General features: G+C 47.9%; 1 protein-coding gene across 1 annotated transcript; it reads right to left on the bottom strand.

Annotated features, from left to right (window-relative positions):
* Positions 1 to 1,686: 1,686 nt before the first annotated feature.
* On the bottom strand, positions 1,687 to 19,708 carry LOC144134199 (facilitated trehalose transporter Tret1-like). Its single transcript, XM_077667157.1, has 4 exons — positions 19,625 to 19,708; positions 13,142 to 13,372; positions 6,440 to 6,622; positions 1,687 to 2,323 (listed from the first exon to the last, which is right to left on the bottom strand). Exons 1-4 carry the CDS (start codon positions 19,706 to 19,708, stop codon positions 1,697 to 1,699), a joined length of 1,125 nt encoding a protein of 374 aa, XP_077523283.1. The 3' UTR covers positions 1,687 to 1,696.
* Positions 19,709 to 20,238: the final 530 nt, after the last annotated feature.

Consider the following 20,238-nt stretch of genomic DNA (forward strand, 5'->3'; position numbering starts at 1 on the left):
TTTTAAACAACCACCAGCCACGCTTTTACGCAGAAAACGTGGTCCGATCAACTGTTGAAAATATTGAGGGGATACTTAAGCACCGCCTCAATGGGGTTACGGAATGGGGTTAATGGCTCCTTTCAGCTGTCTGGAGTCCACTTTGCTGATCATTCGACCTAGGTTAATTCCCATATATACACAATTGGTCATTCTCTGCTTTACATTCGTAGATCCCGGGGAGTCATACCACCCTTTGCGGAGTGGTGCAGCGATTAACAGATGGGCTACTGCCCCAACATGTGGTTGTTTCAAATGCAGCCGCCATGGGGCTTGCGAGACCCAGGCGGTTCTCCCCGAGCAACCTCTCGTAACCTCTCATTAATTTACTTGCCGCCTGCCATGATGGGCCGTCTGCTCACAATCCGGTGGGCAGGTTGTGATGACGTCACACGGACGTGGTACCAGTGAGGGGAGAGCCAGCTGCCTTTTCTCTCAACGCCGATGCCGGATTTTTTACAGAACTAATGCCTTTAAGCTGTCGCGTTAACAAATATCGCGCAGTTTAGCCGGTACATCGCTCTACATCACCCCCGAGTCGTAAAAGCAGCTTGTATTGGGTTTGTATAGCAGAGGGATTCCCACGTGGTGGCTGCATTTCGGTAGAAGCCGTTTGCAGTAACGTCCCCGCGCTGTGCGATGGCTGAGCGCGTTAGAGAACCAGGTTGACCAGAGTAATCAGGAGGTTTGAGCTACCGCTTCTCCCGCCGCCACGTGTTGCCATCGCTTAGAAAGCTTATGGCCAACATGGGCTAATAACGCAGTCATTTCGTCTACGGGGTCTGTTTATTACTGCCCCGTTTTATAAAACCTATAAAAGCAGGCATTGTGCCCGCAGTCAATGGTTTTTTTCCGCACCTCGCTTCTTCAGCCTAGAAAGATCGCTATCGCGCACGTTTTTCTTACACAAAATCTCAACACTGGTCTTGATTCGTCGCCCGAAAGTTCTACGCCTTGTTTGAATGAGGAACATCAGACAGCAGGGAAATTCAACCCAACACTGCCATCTTTACCTCTCACTACCGACACTGCAGACACTTTTTGTGAGTGATGGTTCGCCGAGTAAGCGTAGTTACTCTCCCGATAATTCATTTTGGTTTCTTGTTGCACGTGTTTTGAATAAATCGAAACGACATAGACCGCGCTTTGCAAAGATCTCGTTGATGCCTCCTGTTCCTACGACGCGAGCGCTTCCACATAATGGAAAAGGATAGAAACAGCAGTCATAGAAACAGCCCCCTGTTTGCTCTTCTGTAACTAACGGATAATTAATTTCGACTCCTGTCGAAGCAGAAATAATGAGCTGATGAAATAATAATAGGCAGATTTAACCTGGCAAAGATTACAACTGCTATGGACATCAAGTTAAAATTGTCACCTAGTAGACGAGTATTGAGAAAAAAAAAATTGTACAGCTCAGTAACGAGGAAAAAGGTTAATACAAAGGAAAACATAGAGCTCCACATTGAATAATCTACCAACCAAAATGTAGTTGTTACGTCGCAGATGTGCAGCGCAAAAAACGCAAAATATGCTCAACAGTGTGCCAATAGAAAACGAAACGTGGTCACTGGTATTAGTACCACGCATCTGTAAGAAGCACAAATGTACATCTAGCGCAGCTTAAAGTAACACATAAGGCGGCTGCGTTTTCCTTTCAAAGTTTCCGTTCCTTGTGGCGACTACTACCGGGCCTGCGTATCGAAGGCGTCGAGGCCATTGCGCTGTGGGATGACGACACGGCTTCGCTAAGCAACATCCCGCCAGGGGGCGCCCGAGCCTGTTGTTGAGGCTTGTCGTCATCGTCGGCCACAGATCCACCTGCGACATCAACCACAGCCGCCTTGCCTCTTTCAGCTTGCAGAACACCGAGCCGCGGCGGTGCAATACTTTCTTCGCGCTCGCCGAGCGCCTCCGTTTCGTCACGGCGCGGCGCGATGGTGGTGCTGGCAGCGTCACCGACTTCCGACTTCTTGCGCCTGTCGCCCTGGCCCTCCATCAGGATGCTTTCGATGCTGATGCCGGCGGTGTCCGGGGCAAAGGCGAAGGCGGTGACGCCGCCCGCAAAGGTGACCACGCCGCAGAACCAGCTGAGCACCGCCAGCGAGAGCGGGTCAGTGCCCATCCTAGCGAACAGGCTGACGACTGCCAGCGCCGAAGCCCAGTAGAAGGCGCACACGCTGCCGAAGAAGTCGAAGCCTCTGCCACGCAGTGGCGTCAGCTCGATGGCCAGCACCCAGGACGCGGGACCCAGGCCAGCGGAAAACGCGGCGCTGAAGACGACCTGCGGGCGTCAGCCTGTGCTCATTGCGTGCACTGCGTCGTGCACAATGGTTCTGGAACAGCCACTGAGTACAGGTCAAGCAATAACGGTTGCTTCACTTATGCTTTTTGTTCAAACATTTTGAAAAGCCAAACATTTGGAAAGTCTCTGTAAGGACTTCTAATTAACCATTAAGGTCCGACCATCACATGTTATGGAGCTTTCTAGAACTGCTGTCTGCGTCTCGTGCGCCTTATGTGCTTTCAGAGTTACGATCTATTTCATGTGCATGACCATGTTCTATGTTTCGTGATGTATAGAAAGTTTTGCCTACGAGTTCTAGCTTGCTAATACTTGGCGGTTAAATACAGTGCTGGATGCTTTAGCCCGAAAGCTACATTGTGTGGACGGTCATTTTCAGCTTCCGCAAATCGTGACACCTCATTATGTGCGACCTTTCAAGCCAACCTCCGCGGTTCTTACTCAGAGCTGACTGGAATAGGTTAGATTATTCCTCACGGAATACTGAAGCCCTGCGCGAGCCCATGGCTGAATACTCTGTAAGCAGGAATATGAAAACACTATTAATGAATTTATGTTTGCCAGAGATGTGTAATCTTGAGATGTTAACAAAAAAGAACGCTCCTTATTCAAACCGTACATAGCGGAATAATTCCGCACAAAAATTGAAAATTTGTTTTTGTGGAAAGGAAATAGCACAGTAGGGTTCTCGCATCTCGGTGGACATGCTAACCGTGCCGTAAGGGGAGGGAGGAAGGTGGGCGTGAAAGAAGAAAAATATAAAGAGGTGCCGTAGTGAAAGGCTCCGGAATAATTTTGACCACCTGCGGATCTTTAGCCTGCACTAACATCTCACAGTCCACCGGCGCCTGTGCGTTTCGCCTCCATCGAAACGCGGCCGCCCTGAACTGGTTCGAACCCGGGAACTTCGGCTCAGTAGCCGAGCGCCCTAACCACTGAGCCACCGCGGCGGGTTTTTCGCGTGAAGGGAAGGAAGAATTCCTGAAAAAAGAAGCTTATTGCTTGAGCCTCGAGAACGTACGCGAACAATCAGAGCGCTGATAATTGCTAAACGGAGACGTGCTTGGCCCACAATAGCTTACTCAGAGCGACATCTGGAGCAAGCAAGTCAAAGTCTGAAAAACAACACAAACAACATCCGCACGCTCAGTCAACGCTGGCCCGAGTAGCTTCGGTTAGGTTTTATCCGCAATTACGAAATTAATACTCGAGGGAAAACACTATATTTCAGGCTATCTGTTTCGCGTAGTTGTTATAGACGGAATCTAGCCTAAGGAAATAATTGGAGCAAGGAAGATCGCCTGCTTTCGGTCTGAAGCTGTTTAAACGTTGTTTGCGCCTATGCCCCAAGGCGTCGGGGTGCTTCTGTGAACGGTATCTTCACTTTGCGATATCAGAAGCAAACTCCAGGCTCACATAACATGGCCATAACACGGTCTCAGCCTTTGGTTCTTTCATTTAGGAAATAAATTTATAAAAATTTTGGGTCACTTCTACGGTGGTTAAAACCTACGCACGAAAGTTATTTCAATGAGTTTTTCAACTTGGGTTAGATTAAGGAAGTTTTTCCGATTGTTCCCTATGACGCCATATTTTTCCTGAATCAAAAGAGTAATCATTCCTCTCAGGGTTATTTCAAAATGAATTTTTTTGTCCTAGTATTGTGGTTTTGTACTTCCTGCTGAGCATTTCTTTTTTGTAGACATAAAGTGTGCAAGCAAGTCGAATTATAATGGTTCAATACGTATATGAAGCAGTTACCCAGTAACCCCTCGCAAAACATGTCGGCATATTTCTTCCTTAGCAGATAGAGCTATCAAGCAGTCTTTTCTAAGGCCACGCCTCGAATGCCTTTAGGACACCAACGCAGTGTCGTGAGCAAATTGAGCTGAACGTTCTGTTGCGCACTGAGAATCTTAAAATGCATGAGGGGCATAGTTTTCAGTGCCTCGTATTCTGACTTGCATAATCAACCTTACCCTTATGTTTTCTGTCGTCTTCCCTGCCATCTTGCTGTTAGCATAGGCCCGAAAATATCCCTTTGTAACCTTGGCCTTGTACATAATTCAGTGGCAAGTGCTCGTAGTCCAAAAATTTCTCTTTTTTCACTGTGCTGGAGGAAAGGAAGCATTTAATCCACAAGGGTAGAATCTTGGGCGAGTCGGTAACTGTTGTCCATAGTATGTGAGGGTAGTGCAAAACGGGAGAATGGACAAAGACGCACACAGCACTGGCGTCATTCTTTTTGCATTGTCCAGTTTTGCGCTACCCTAACATACCAAGCATTTAGTCCTCAGCAGAGCCGTGTATCGCAAAACAGCTTAGTGCACTTTTAAACTTTGAAGTCTATGGTGCATGACTTGCACAATACCAGATGACGGGAAATGCTGGGCTAAAAACAATAACTTTTGTCGAAAATTTTATTTTATCTTTTACGCCGGTCCCGCCAAAGCGAAATAATAGAATTTGGTAAAGCACTTTTTGGTTTTCGATTCTGAAGTACCTAACAGAGATGGACCCGATGGCTGCCTGAAGTCACGCCCACAACTTCAGTGAGCTGATGATTGCATTTGGTACGATTCTTGAATCGCTTCTAGCGCTCCTACGAGCTCGCCATATAGTGGCTTATTCTTCAGCAACAAAGGCATTCGTTAGGAGGAAAAAAACTAGAGACATTGCGGCTACCCGCATTGGAAGAATGCGAAAGCGTTGACGCCTCCTCTACTCGACACTGGTCGCGTTTCATATTTGGTGCCATGGTTGTTTTCTCGTTGACTTGATTGATTGGTTATTGATTAACTGTGATTATATTCTCGTTTCATTCCGGCAACCATTTCGAGTTTTCAAACTTTCCGCCACGCTTCGTTCCCGCCCACTCACTATTTGCCCGTCCAGTCTATTTACCCATTCTTTATCCTTTGTTTCTCTCTAATTACCTAATTCCTTCTAAATTACCATTTTTTCTATCTCCTGGTTATGTATTGATCGCTTATCCCTGGTCACGTCACTGCCAATTTCGAGTTTTCAAACTTCTCGCCACGCTATGGCCCCGTCCACACTTCCGGTTTTTCAAATTTGGAGCTACGCTGTAGCTCCGCCTCCTTCCGGCGTTTTCGAATATAGAAGTGCTTTTGCTTGGGCACCGCCCACTTTTTGGACAATTTAGGTTGTAATTAATAAATATTCTTCCAGATTCGAAAATCTTTTTCCGGGCAGCATCCTCACATCATGCTCTTTTGATTACAACCACTCGTGTGACGCCATCTATTCTGAGTTGCCTACAACTGCTGCCGACACATTTTGCGGACACGATCCCCGCCGACACAGCCTAGTAAAGATTTCGCTTTAAAATTGGGAAGAATGTTTCGTGGGCAATTTTACCCATCTTGTTCGTAGAAATGCATGTTTTCGTCGCTTGACGTTGCACCTTACAATGCTGTGAATGCGTTCCATCCCGATTCGCACTCCAGATGTCAATCTAACCTCTTTCTTCGTCAACACAATCTAGTAAACGCGACTTGCATTGTTTATGCCGAAAAACAGTCAACCCGCGCTTCCTGCAAGACCTAATCATTTCTAGAAGAAACTTGAAAACAAGAACAGTCAGTGCCATCTATAAACATTCTTGGTAGGCAAGGTCACCAGAAGCGAAAGCTATTGCCGCCATGTTGTCCTCAGCCTCAAATTCCCGAGCTTCCCCGGCGCCTTTTTGCGGTCCTTCAGTCCATGAATGAGGGCGCTAATATAGCGGGCTGACCGCCTGCAGTAAAAATAATTAGCTAATAATAATGCTGGTTACACTGAGTGGGATCACGTCGGTGCAAGTAGAATCGTCGCCCCCTTCCCCTTCCTGCTCTAACAACTTATTAGCGATAAAAAATAACAAGATCCAACGGCGACAGAGCCAATATTTGGCTGCAGTAAGGAAAATAAGGTAATTTTATGCCAGTCTTCAGCGTCCTTCATTCGCTCCAGAACCTCCTGCCTTATCTGTTGACATGGAGACCACTATGTGTGCGCATATGGGTGGCGGTAGCGCGGTTGTAACTACGAGCGATCGTTTGTTAAAGAAATTGCCACATTTTCATTTCGTACCTTAGAGCCGAAGTTGAGGTAAGAGCCCAGGGTGGTGTTCAGGGCATAGGCGGGGTTTGATGCACCAAAGTAGACGGCTCCCAGAACCATCATGCTGACCGTGCACAAAGTCGCCGACACCGCCAGTGGCCTCACGTGCCCCGTCCGGTCCAGCAGCTGAGCGCAAATCGCTGTCGTCACCAACTGCGGTGACAGTAGCATCAGGAAGGCTACAACCAAGTGTCGGATAGGACTCACGAGGAAAAAAAAAATCTTTAGCCCGTCGGTGGCATGATTTTTCTCTTGATTTAGCTTAAAAAAGAAAACCAACAGCATGCTTTGTAAGAATTTACTGGCGCACCTATCCTTAGGTGTTAATACGAAATTTTCGGTGTTCCGTTCAATTCCTAACTAGTGTACGTAAAGAGAGGTCAGCCTAAAGAATGTCGCAATGGCCGATGCATTTTCAATAATGTCTGTAAATGCGCCAGGAGAAGAAAACGGCGGTATGTGGCTGCAGTGTACTTCTTGGCCACCGTCTGTACTTTGCTTTAATAAGAGTGAACACGTCGCAGTGCAGCTGTATTTCGGTGCCCGCAATTGCGAATGAGTTCCATTCCGGCAACACGACGAATAGACATGCTCGCAAAAATATATATGCAGTTATCGTCTGACATGCGATATTTGCAGGGTCGTTTTATTTTCTGAACGCTTGAAAGATCATTACCGTTCTCGCAAGAAAAGAGGAAATGATTAGCTTTCATTGTACTGTGTATATACACGCAAACATTACTATATTGCGGTCATAAGAACCGCAGCAGCGCACCAAAGCGAAATATGCGTATTTGGAATTTTTGCTCGCTCTATATGTGGTTGTGTCTGAGCTATCACAATGCGCTAATCACGCTGGTCAACAGAATTCAGACATATAGCACTTTTAATACATGCCTGCATAGGTGTCATTAATACTTGTCTTGAATACGGCGGAGGGTGCGAGAAACCTCTAGATGCCCAGCTGTCAGCCCGTCGTGTGAAGCCTCTAGAATTTCATTGCGAAGACGTGCAGTAACAGCGAGGAGGGAAGCGGTTTTTTTCGTGGTTCTTTAAGAAGACATCATTCTGTGCGCGATACGTAGAAAATCCCCGATTGAACCAGGCTGCAGGTGAAGAAACTTTGCCTTTCAAGTAGTTGATGAGGCGTATGAGGTCGGTGTCTCGGCGTTGCTGCTGTGCAAAAGAGCTGGAACCTATAAATCCTAGAAAGACGTTTTCATCAACGTCCTGCGGTGGCTCATATAGAGGGACTTGTGACAGGCAGTCGACGTCAGAGTTCTTGCGGTCTTGTAAATGGTAGTGTCGTTAAACTCTTGGAGTCGGAAGCTTCGTAGAGCGAGGCGGCTAGACGGGGCCTTCAAGTTGGCGAGTCAGCACAGCACGTGATGACCACTCACAACCTTGAAAGGCCTGTCGTGCAGGTGTCGGCGGTATTTCGACGTTGCGCACACTACTGCAAAGCACGCCTCTCCATCGTGAAATAGTTCGCCTCGGTTTTCAATAAAGAGCGGTTGGCGTACGCTATTAGTGTCTCGTGGCCTTGCTGCTTCTTGACGAGAACAGCACCTAGTCGAATGCTGCTTACGTCGGTTTGAATTTTGGTTGGGGTGTTTTCGTCGAAGTGTCCAAGCACGGGAGGCGACAGCAAGCAGCGCCTAAGTTCCTGGAATGCTTAAAGTTGGGGAGCTTCCTATTTGGATGGCACATTCGACTTCGCTGCCCGCGTTAAGGGTCCGGCAATGCGCGAAAATCTCTTTAAAACTCTGCGGTAATAGGCGCACAGCCCCAGGAATTGGTGCCCAGCTGTCTTTTCGGTCGGCTGTCGAAAGTGTGCAATAGTGGCGGTGTTCTGCGTGTTCGGTTGTATTTCATCGTTGCTTACGATGTGGGCTAGAAACAGCTGCTCGCAGGAGAAATGGCACTTCTCTGGCTTCAGGGCAAGCTCTGATGAAAGGAATGCCTGTAGCACAGTTCGTATCATTAGTGCATGATCGTTAAAGGTAAAGAAGACGACGACGTCATCTGAGTATGCGAGACAAATTTTCCACTCGGGAGCTGCCAGTATAATGTGTCTAGTAAACGGTGGAACGTCGCTGAGGCAGAATGAAGTCAAAAGACGTTACCTTGAATTCGTATAGGCCGTCGGGAGTAATGAAGGCAGTCTTCTCACTGTCTCTTTCATTGTCCTTGATTAGCCGACACCCGCTTTCTAGGTCCATTGTCGACTAATATTTGACATCGCCGAGACGGTCAGGGTATTATCAATGCGGGGTAGGGGGCAGAAACGATTACCACCGCTGTTAAATCGGTGGCAATCATCGAAAATCCGAGATCACTGTGCTTTTTAAAAAAACAAGGATGACTGGGGCTGCCCAGGGGCTCTTCGATGTCTGGAGAACATCGTCACGCAGCATTTCTTCCACTTGGTCTCGGATGGCTTGGAATCCTCCCTACGACACACGGTAAGGGCTTTGGCGGAGAGTTCGGGCATGCTCGTCAATTACTATGCGATGCTTGGCAATTGGCTGTTATCGGACTTTCGGCGATGGCGAGAAAAATTCGCTGTAGCTTCGAAGCAGACTCCCATCTCGTCTTGTTGCTTCCTGGCTAGGGCGGGGTTTATGTGGAAGACGGGTGTGTGAGCTTCCTTCATTGAACATTGTGCCATTTGATCAGAGGGGGCAAAGGCGTCGCGAACATAGAATAATTCGTCTAATAAAGCAACCGTCGTTCCTGTGTTGAAGTGCCGATATTTTTCGCCGAAGAGCAGCACTTCAGCTTGGGGATTATGCAAATGCACGATGCCTCTTGCGATGCGACTTCCTCGCTCAAGAAGAAACTCAGTGTGTACCTGGATGACGGCTTCTGTTTTCTTGGCTTCCGTGGCAGCTACGGTGACCATTACGCTTCAGCGGGCTGTGGCACACACAGTTGTTTACCTAGGACACGCAGGGCAACGTGATTCTCCAGCGTTGAACTCGAAAGGATGGCTTCGTCCGCCTAAAGCGTCATGAGTTTCTATTGAATGTCGACGATCGCCTGATGCTCAGCACGAACATTCATGTCCAATATCACGTCGCTTGAACGTTGCTGTAGTATTACGATGGTCGCAGGTTAGGTATGTCCGCTGACGGTGACTCCAGCTTTGCATCGTCCTGATGACGTAATAAGGTGGCGTCCTGCGGTGCGGATTGGTGAACAGTCCCAAGCTGTCATGACTTTGCTCAGGCGCGCAGCGAATGTTCTATTGATCACTGAACAGCCGGCTCTTTTTCCGTAACTTTCCGACTATCGCTAGCCACTTATAAGTTGGCTCTCCTGGCTGTTGCGTTGCAAGTTGTCCTCGACGTTGAGTGACGGCTCGCCGGGTATCTGAATCATGGGTAGGGCGTTTCGTCAGGGCTTTTCTGGGTATCGGCGTCATAGTGAGGTAGAGCCGTGTCGTGGTCCAGGTTGTCGTTGCATGCGGCTTCAGCGTAATGAGAGCCGGGTCTTCATGCGGCGTGGAGAATCTTAGGCGTTCTGCTCATGAGAAACGTGAGCTCCAGAGGTTGCTGTCTTTAATTTTCTCTGCGGGGGCTGGGAGGCTGCCTTCGAGCGCTTGCTGCTTCTTTGCGACGTAGCGATAAACCGCGCGGATGGCAGGGATGACGACCCCGATAGGCGGCTCTGTGTGTAGCCGGTGTGTCTCAAGTATTCATCTCGTGTGGTCACTGGCTGGTTTGGGGTCATGGTGTGTCGTGGACAAAGCCCCGGAGACCCATTCTTCTGTATCGGCAGCGCCGGAGAACGTGATCGGGGTCACCGCGGTGGAACCATAGTGGATGGTGTTGATCCCGTGTCCTCAGAGGTCTGGTTTTGTTAGCGGAGGTTGCAGAAACTGGCCGCGAGGATGGAATCTTTGGCTGGCAAATAGGGCTCCAGGCGCGGGCTGGCGGGACTCTTCTGGCTTAGTGTAGCGGCGGCGTAAGTCATGGCTTGAGGTACTTGTGCCAGAGTTGATGAATGAGAGAAGACAAATCCCTTTTGAAGTTCACGGAAGACTTGCTTGAGCGACGCTACCTTATTCTGTTTTGGCGATAGCAGAAAACGGCACAGTTCTTCGCAGACGAGTTCATGTTTATTCTCTCGAAAGTTCTCTCTGCTTGCAAACTTCTTTTCCTGACGACGGTATTGGCGGGCTCGGGCGTCGAAGGTTTTTATGGTAGACGGAACTTGAATGAAATAGTCAAAATATTTGTTAGTGTTGCGACTGAAGAAAAGAAACAAATGTTCCTTGACGCCTCGCATACCTTTCTTTTCCTGTGTCACCTGAATGTCCGCGCGCGGGTAGAGGCGTTTCGGTTTCTTGGCGAACATTGTGACGGACTCATTAGGCTATTGTATGCACAAGTCTAGCAGTAAAAAGGCCCACTCTCTGGTTACGTCATTCGTGGAAGTCTTCACTAGCTCTCCTCTTTAGAGATCTGGCGTAGCCAGGTATATTTCGTGGTTTTCGCGCCATGTTTCTACAAAACTGTATGCCATCTTCCCACGTGTTTAATGTTGCCGCACGCTCGAATTGGTCGAGCCATTCGTTATGGTCTTCACCAGTGGTGCCATTGAAGGTTCTCAGTATGGTGAACGTTCTCAGCAGGATCAGTAGGGTGAACGTCGGCTCATGGTTGACGTCGTTCGTCGATGCATCTTTCAGCCGCCGAGTGTGCTCTGGCAGGGTCTCGAGCTCAGCTCCTCTTACAGGCGTCGGTAGGCTGGTTGGACTGTTGACAGGTCCTCCGGCGAGACACGAAGAGGGCTGGCGTCACAGCTTGCAGGGGGTGCCCGGTATATTGCCTGCCACCCCGCACCTCCAATAGATGTCACGTAGTGGTGACGGTAGTCCGACAGTCAGGAAGGCAGCGAAGAGGGTGTTAAAAGAAACGGTTTTTTGGGTTTACTTGCGCCTGCAAAGAACTGAATGACTCACCAGCGGCGTTAGCCAGAAACGTGCTCGGCGGTTCGAACAGAATGGCCGCCGCTTTCGGCTGTTCTCAATTTAAAGCTCATAATAAACTGTGGAGATAGGGCGTGCGAAGTAGCCGCAGAGCGTTCAACAACGTAGAATCGAGACCGCCCGGTTGCAATCACTGGAGATAAATCTGAGGCCGTATTTCATAAGCTGTCGATTTTAAAATAGCCAAATGCGCGTCCGTCTGGACCTCTGTCATTGGTCTCTGAGATATACCCGCGGCTTTCAAGCGTGTGTGGAAAGCGACCACGCCATTGGGTAGAAGGCGATCGGACCTCACAGTTGGTTGCACATCGCAGCCTATGGCAGCCAGTGGGCAGGTCCGGTCGCCTGCTGTTTATAGAGCTCTGCGATGCGCCTCACCAGCGGCTCCGTATCGCAGTCAATACCATCCAATGGTGAGGCCTGATTGCCAACCACGCAATTCCCGGATCGCTTTCCACAGACGCTTGAAAGCCGCAGGTGTGTCTGACTGACCAGTGACAGAGGGCCAGACGGACATGAAATTATCATTTTAAAATCAAAAGCTTAGGGAATACAGCCCCTGGTCGCATCTTCGGTCAGAAGTTTTATTCCTTGGTAGTTCATTCTGTTCTAAGTATAAGTACTCACTATTACGGGCTAATGTTTCGTATTTTGCCGCTTCTGATGGCACCATACCGCTTAGACCAATCACGAGTTTTGTAAAGGTGCCACTTCTCAGTGACACGGTGTTTTCATGTCGATGAGTCATCTAATGCTTTCTCTTCAATAATAGCAAGCGGCATGGCGTACGGCACCAGCTTCGGCGGGACGACTGTCACAGGACAGCGCAGTCTTCAAACACCGCGGTTATTGACGCACGGCTTTTGTCTGGTATGCCCGAGTCTATGGACTGGTCTTCCCTGCTTAACCGTACGGGTGACGATGATTGCGCAGCATGTTCGAAATACAGCTGAACATGCTAAAACGTTCGTATTTCATGGGCTTTTCCGTTCATTGAAATGTATGTCATTTCGGAATGTAAAATTTAAATTATAAAATTGAAATGTATGTCATTTTTAAATGTCGAAATGTATGTCATATCAGTTTGACTAAGCAGCAAAATAGAATTAGCGAGATTTCACCTATTAGACATTCGTCCTGTCTTCTTTGATAGCCCAGCAAGCGCAATACGACGCATAGTAATGAATTAACCTTGCTATATGTTTGCTGTGAAAAAAAAGTGAAGAACGGGGCAAAGAAGAAACAACAAAGGACTACGCAAAAAAGACCGACCGAGAGTATTACGATCCGGTTTCGAACGACCGTCTTAAATTTATCAGAACACGATGTATTCGTACTTGTTCTTTGGGCTACTGTCATACTGCTACGTTGACTCCAAGGAGTTGCGTAGGAAAACTCTCTTTCGTTTGCTCTTTCCGATATTTCTGTATTCCAGTTCACTCTCGCGCTTTGGCAGTCATTGCGACTTAGAGCGTGTCGTTTGTAGGGAGCGAAAAAGACGAGGATGAAATAAGAAAACACACGCCACCGCACGAACGCATAGCTCATGCAACACGAACATGCTGATTGTCATTGTGGTATGTGTTGTCTTATTGCACCGTTGTTCTTTTGCTGCAGTACCAACAAAGCATGTTAACCAACTAGCCCAACAAGTTTAACTGAATGCGCGTCTGTACCTGTATGACGGCAAGCAGAATGAACTCTTCCTGCAGAGGTGAGCCGAAGTGGAGAAGCAGCGGTCCCGTGGCATACTCCATGATGACGTCGACGCCGGAGAAGTGCTGCAACACGATGACCATCACGGCCAGCGTGTAGTGCATGATCGGCATCGGTGTCTTCGGGTAGATGGCCTCAATTACCTGCGACGAGTGTGTTGCGAAACCTATGAGCAGGCTAGAACTTCCTGCCTGCGTAGCAAAATAAAAAACTGGAAAAAGTGAATAGTGATTTTCATATGGTTAGTGAAATCACTGAACGTTTTGTACTACCAGTGTCCTAGCTGTAGCCTCTATGTAAGGACTTTGAAAATTTCTGTTGGCTGCGAGGTTACTACATGATTTCTAGAGTTGGTGACTCGCAAAGGACTGCCATTTTTAAGCGAAAGCTTCACTACGCTAGGTTTTCAAGAGGGTAACATCAGTGCACTCACGCGACAGGTTCTCATGTGTTGTCACTTGGCAGGTCTTGTGATATACTGAGGTCATCACAATCTGCGCACCGTGGCAGGTGGCAACTGCCCCATAGGGCATCGAGCATTTCATCGACGCTTTACAGACAATCTGTTCGGCAGTGTGTGTGGCGATTATGAATGTAGCCATGCAAAGGAAGCTTTCGCCTTCACCAGGGTTAACCAAAGTTTAAACCACAGCTAATTGTTTTCTTTGGTCGCATGTTTCCGATCATTAGGCGATTTACTTTTAAACCCACTAAGTCTGAAATGCGCACCGTAACCGAATATTCGCATACTATTCAACAGCTTCTTCCCAGAGGCGGTGATATAGAGGAACACTGAAAATGTACTTTAGGTAAAGTTGTAACAGCGCTAAGAGTACCTCACACAAGATACGAATTATCAGAGTGCAGACACTAGTTCACTGAACCCTTCACGGATGCGCAAGCCATTTATGCAGCGAAAAAGAGTACAGAAGTGAAGTAGAGTTAGCATCTTTTTCAGATTATGAAAAACGATAGAGTAGCACAGTTGACATTATTTAACAGTGGACTTGATCTTAGGACCTTAAGCCTCTTGAACATTTCCTATAGCAGATAACTTTTTGCAGTCACCTAATGACTGTACCACTGAAAGAATTATCTACTTAAAAATTTCAATAACTGCACCATTGTCGCGATTCTGCACATACAAGACAAGTGCCATCCTTCGATGTACTTCCGTTATCGCTAAAGGCATTATCGTGCTTTTACCGCATGCAACTGCCCAAAGTGAAGATAGGCGCATGGAGTTAAGTATAGGGGATCAGTCACAACCTGCTCTCAGTTGAAATACTGAACTTCCAGTCAAATATTTCAACCCTTGGTCTCTTTAAGCGTTCTGTATACCTATAGCAGTGATCGATTCAAGCCGCTTCCTTTGTAAAGCATGCATATTAAAGAAGTTCTGCACCATTAGGCCAAGCTTGAGCATCGAAAGCCGCCGTACAACGATAAATTATTGAAGAGAAGCATGATTGGGATCGTTATAGATTGATGCTTTTTGGGAACCTTGCTGTTGTGACAGTGCAATTGTCCTTCTTTCACTTACTTTTTACGAGAACCGCTATGCGCTTTTTCAGTTTTCTCACAAACGCTACTTTATATCAGTGATAACAAGTTACTGCTCAAGTTTGTCTTATTTAAAAAAATAATATATATTATTGCCTATGAGAGGCTGTAACATACAGAAAATTAGATTGTGGCAATGTGTCGCACGGCTGGATCAGCAGTGCAGGTGGCTATACGTGGACAGCGTTGCGTAAAGTTAGCGGTCGCGCATTACAAGGTACACTTAATGTGATAAAATCCAATCGCTCTAGGTAGCAATTTTCCTGATGACATCAGGGAGTACGTTATTTTAGAACGAAGTAAAAATTGAATTTCATTATTTAAGGTTTGCATGATAAGCACAAAAAACTTTTGTTTTCAAAGTTTTGGGTGCCCGAGAAGTCGTGGCAGGAAATGCGGCGGACATTCGGGAAGCCGACGGGGCGCGAAAAGTGTCTTGTACAGGTACGCACTAGAACGCAAGAGAAGCATGAAGAAATTTCCTGCGATTACGAGCGCAGAGCTAAGTCCAACATTCACCCCAGACTTTATACGAACACGTGTGTGGCGCCACGAAAAACCGGCACTATATCACATAACTTGGGCATGTTAAAAAGTCGACGCCGTTCTAATTATACCAAACCCAAGTGCGGAGCAATGGGAGGTTATGCTCTCCAGCGACTGGCGCGATGACCAGATCCGTCTGATACGGCGAGCTCAGCAGACGACAGCATCCGGAGGAGCCCTGGAATAGAGGCAACCCACCGTTGCGGAGATGGACTCATCTGAACCGCATAAAACCACTTGGGCTAGAACTAAATAAATTATCCTATCCTATCCTATCCTAGTTCATAATCTGGCTTCCTTTCAAAAATGCTTTTGTCCAGAATTGTTGGGTACGATAACCTTGAGCGGGCTAAGTGAGGCCCTCTAAACATCATCGGAAGCGATGGTGACTGACCAAAGAAGGAACTCGAAGGTTTCCAAGCATTCACCGCCACCTGACCAATGACGACGCAAACACCGGCGTATGAGTGAGAGCGCAGAAGTACTGTCGACGATACGTGCATGCGCGCCCCTGCCTTCGCGCAGGATGGCTAACATCCTCAGAATCTCCTATAAATGAAGGGTGTTTGTTGCCGCCGTGCCGTACTCAGACTTCAATGAAGTGCTCCGGCTGGACTCCGGTGAAAATACCTCTCGCCAATCCTGCGAGGGGGCGCGCGCCAGTACTCGCGACGGCCTCATCGTTACCCTCTGGTCGTCGGATTATCGCAGTACCAAGTGGAGATTTTGTGTTTATTTGGTTTTCCTGTTTTGTGCGTTAGTGAGCTACTATTCCAATATTTTCCCTATTTGTATCCTTTGTTACGTGTTGCGTTGCACGTGTTCCATTGTCTTCGAGAACCCAGTGCATATCTTCTTATTGTAAAGAAGACGACGAGCATATGCGCAAGCCGCATGGTCATCGCCTGGTGCATGCTCCTGGCTCCATTGTAAAGAAGACGACGAGCATATGCGCGAGCTACATGGTCATCGCCTGGCACACGCTCTCGGCTGGACTAGCTGACCCGCTGTTGACCCTGCTCCCGTTAGGAAGCTTCTCAGAATAAACCCCACCTTACATTTGGTGGAGGTGTTGGGTGTGAACAATTAGAGATTCCTCCCTCTCATCTCTTTGGTGTATGCGGCCTCTTTCTACAACCTTTGTCCGCAAAGTTTCGAGACTGATTATTTTCTTCTCAAGAAATGATTCTCCAAAACAAATGTTGGTGCGTATGTGTAGCGCCATCTTTTCGAGCTAACATGTGGAAAAATACGTTGGCACTTGTCGTCGGAGCATTATACTGTGAGTGAATGGGGGGAGGTGGACATCCACCTAGAACAGCGTGTAAACATAAAATTCTGTATGATGCTTGGCAAGACAGCCACACAGACGTATTAGCTCCTTCGTGAACCTTAAGGCAACGAGACATTATCGCGGGCGCGAGTTTTCGAGTGTAACAAGATGCTTGTTTTGGGGAGAACGCCGGTGGAAGACGACACAAGGCAAGGGCGCCCTTCAACATCACGGAATGAAAACAACGTGGCTCGGATCAGGAAAATCGCACACCAAGTCCGCACCATTACTGTACGCATGCTATTAGATGGCCTCGCCATTAGTAAGAAAACGTGCCACCAAATTTTGCGTGAGAAAATGTGGAAACGAAAGCTGAATGCCAGACTTGTGCCGCTCTCTGTCACAGAAGACCAGAAGGACACGCGGGCGTCAGTGAGCACTGATTTACTACCCGAGGCAGAGAAGGATGCTGAATTCGTCGACAACATCATTGCTGAAGACGGAACATGGTGTTTTCAATACCATCATCAAACAAAGAGGCAGAGTGCCAAATGGCGGTCCACAAGCTCTCCGGCGTCGAGAAAGGTGCGGCGACAAAAGAGCAAAAGAAAGACGATGCTGATAGTTTTCTTTTTTGATGCCGGTGGTGTCATACACCACGAGTTCGTCCCACAAGGGCAGATGGTGAATCAGGAGTTTTATATCAGCGTGCACCATCACATGCGTGATGCACTACAACGCCATCGCCCGGATTTATTTGCATCTGGACAATGGTGCCTTTTCCACTATAGCGCAAGGCCGCACACTGCTCTCAGCGTGACAAAATGTCTCGCCAAGCACTGCATTACTGTGCTTCCCCATCCGCCACAATCGCCTGACCTCTCCCCATGCGATTTGTTCCTGTTTCCTCGTGTGAAAAGAGCCCTAAAAGGTCACAAGATGAAAATCGTGGAGGGCATTCAAGACGCCACGAAAAAGGAGATGACAGCCCTGCCAAAATGACTATTTTCCAACTGTTTCCTAAACCTCAAGAAGCGTTGTAAGCTGTGCATAGACTGTAAGGGAGACTATTTCGATGGGGTGCTGCAAAAACCATTTCAATGTTAAACGTATTTTTTTAATTGACTCAGCCTCGGAACTTTACGGACAAATGTTGCATGTTTGTGAACCTGTGTCTGTGACCCAATTCCTCGCTCACGACCAGCGAAAGCGAGGCACCACACGACCAACCTTCTTTCTCACTTAGTAGGTGGATTCCATATTAGCTAGTCACGCTGAGCCGAGGGCATACCCGGAGAGATTTTAACTGTTACTGTCACACTTTCTAAAGGCAACTGGGAGCGCGCACTGCCAATGCGTATGATGACAGGCGGCAGCGCCTCGAAACACTTCGCCCGAAAAGGCCATCAAAGGCAGCTTGTGTCATAAAGGCATAAAAGAAGCTTGTGCCATTTCTGTCCTGACATCTCTGCTTGGCGTTTCAACTTGCGGTTCCGGAGGTGGCGCTAAGACGACGCTACAATAGGCTGCAGTCGTCCAGTGGTTACCCTGCCTTCCATTCTTGAAATAAACACGGCAAAAACGGGGCAGAACCTGGAGGGAGATGACAGCACGATGCGTCACTTTCAACTAACATACTAAACAGACGATTCGTACCTCAACAGCATTTGTTGTCGTATGCGCAAAGGACCAACAAAATTGAAATGATTTGGTAACGAACGCTAAAAAGTATTTTCTCTAGGTCGTACAAAATTAAATTGACGCTGCGCCCATAAAACTTCAACGAAAGCAGAACTTCAATTCCCTTGCATACGGCGGAACGAAAATACTTTGCGCAATTATTATCGCTTCTGTTTTGATGCTTCGTTGACTTCTTTCTGCATGTGACAACAGAAGCTTATACGCACATGTCGTCTTTGTAATAAACTGCTGAAAGTGGAGCACCATTCGACTAAGTCCTTTCATGTTCTGTCTGGATTTAGCACGTGAAAATCAAGAATGAGGAAAAAACGACTCCATCATGAAGGTTTATTTTAAGGCTTGTTGCCTCTACCTTGAGCGGCGGCCGGGTCCAGTAATGGCACTGACGTCAGTGAGCAGGTACACTCATGATGCCATAATGATGGTGATGAGAACGGACGTATGTTCTATTTACCTTTTTAGCTCCGGTTTTTCACTCAACTCAATTTTTTCACCCAGCCCTTCTCTTTAAATATATAAGATATTTATCAGTTTTTGAGTATGTTGGCCGTATTGCCATGGTTATTAATTTCAATATTCATACCTATAACACTCTCCTGGAAATAGTTGTGATACAGATGTATCATATCTCCGTTCTTGTTTGCATCAACCATGTATGACATATTCTGGAACACAAAGGTATCCTCGCCTAGTGGTTCAAGCTGTAGCGAAGACAAGACGCGGATTACATATTGAAGTGACTATGATTACTTAGCCATGTTACTGTCAGCATCTGAGTGTACTCATTGTTGGGCTGATGGTTGCTCGATAAGGAGCGTAGAGGGCGCCAGGAAGACAGTACAACAAACACGAAAATGACGAAGCGTGCGCAGGGCCCCATCCATCTTCCTTTAATATCTTCCTAGTTCCATCCTCTCAGCTTTGGTTGGTTGGTTGTTGGGGAAGGAAATGGCGCAGTATCTATCTCACATCTCGGCGGACACCTCAATCGCGCCGAAAGGGAAGGAATAAAGGAGGTACTGAGAGAAGAAAGGGAAAAGGTGCTGTCGTAGTGGCGGGTTCCGGAACAATTTCGACCACCCGGGTATTTTAACGTACACTGACATCGCACAGCACACGGGCGCCTTTGCGTTTCGCCTCCATCGAAACGCGACCGCCGCGGTCGTGTTCGAACCCGGGTGCTCCGGATCAGTAGTCGAGCGCCCTAATCACTAAGCCACCGCGGTGGGTGAACATGCTACCGCCTGGTTTTGCCTTGTGCGCCCCACCTACCCCCCGAGACGAGAGTCCAGCTGCTGGTCCTTCCATTCGAGCTAGTCAGCACCTTCGCCGCATCACGGCCAGCACCGCGACTACTTACCTCTATCTCGCCTTCGACCGTCGAAGCATCTGGTCGCAGCCTCTTCAGCGCCACCTGAGCGTCGGCGCGCCGGCCTCGCTCCATTAGAAATCGCGGGGACTCGACGGCCAGAAGCAGCAACGCCGTTGCGAGTGCGGGCGGCACCGCGCAGCACAGAGCCAGTCGCGGCCATTCGGTGAACTGGCCGAGCACGTAAGCGTACAGCACACCCGCTGCGATGCCTGTCTGGTGAGCGCCGCACTGCGCCGAGGGCAAAAGGGCGAGCACTTGCGGCTACTGCCAACAGGTACGCTAATCCCGTTTTAGGTGTGCTGCGAAGAGGCGACGATTATTCCGAGCAAGAATTTTGTGGCAGGATGCATATTGATATTCATTTTTTTGAAATACCAGCAGCGACCGTAAGCGTTATTGCAGAGGGGAAAGAAAACGTATATTCCAATACGGCGCACATGAAGAAAGAAGAGAAAATCTGTGATCGAGATCTTGGAACAAAAATAATTAGCCAAGTAACCAGCGAATAGAACTGAGAAAGAAACTTAATGCACATAAAGCTGGTATATAATCACAGGTGAATCTACAACAGAATACATAGCGGTACATGTAGGACGCTGAGC

The sequence above is a fragment of the Amblyomma americanum genome, chromosome 5 (genome assembly GCF_052857255.1).
Source record: "Amblyomma americanum isolate KBUSLIRL-KWMA chromosome 5, ASM5285725v1, whole genome shotgun sequence".
Taxonomy (NCBI): Eukaryota; Metazoa; Arthropoda; class Arachnida; order Ixodida; family Ixodidae; genus Amblyomma; species Amblyomma americanum.

Excerpts from the sequence above, each read along its gene's own strand:
- LOC144134199 (XM_077667157.1), bottom strand. The coding sequence starts at position 19,708 with ATGGAGCGAGGCCGGCGCGCCGACGCTCAGGTGGCGCTGAAGAGGCTG. Across the intron at positions 13,373-19,624 it reads CGGTCGAAGGCGAGATAGAG|GCAGGAAGTTCTAGCCTGCT; the intron begins GTAAGTAGTCGC and ends TTTGCTACGCAG. Across the intron at positions 6,623-13,141 it reads TTCTGCTTGCCGTCATACAG|TTGGTGACGACAGCGATTTG; the intron begins GTACAGACGCGC and ends CTGTCACCGCAG.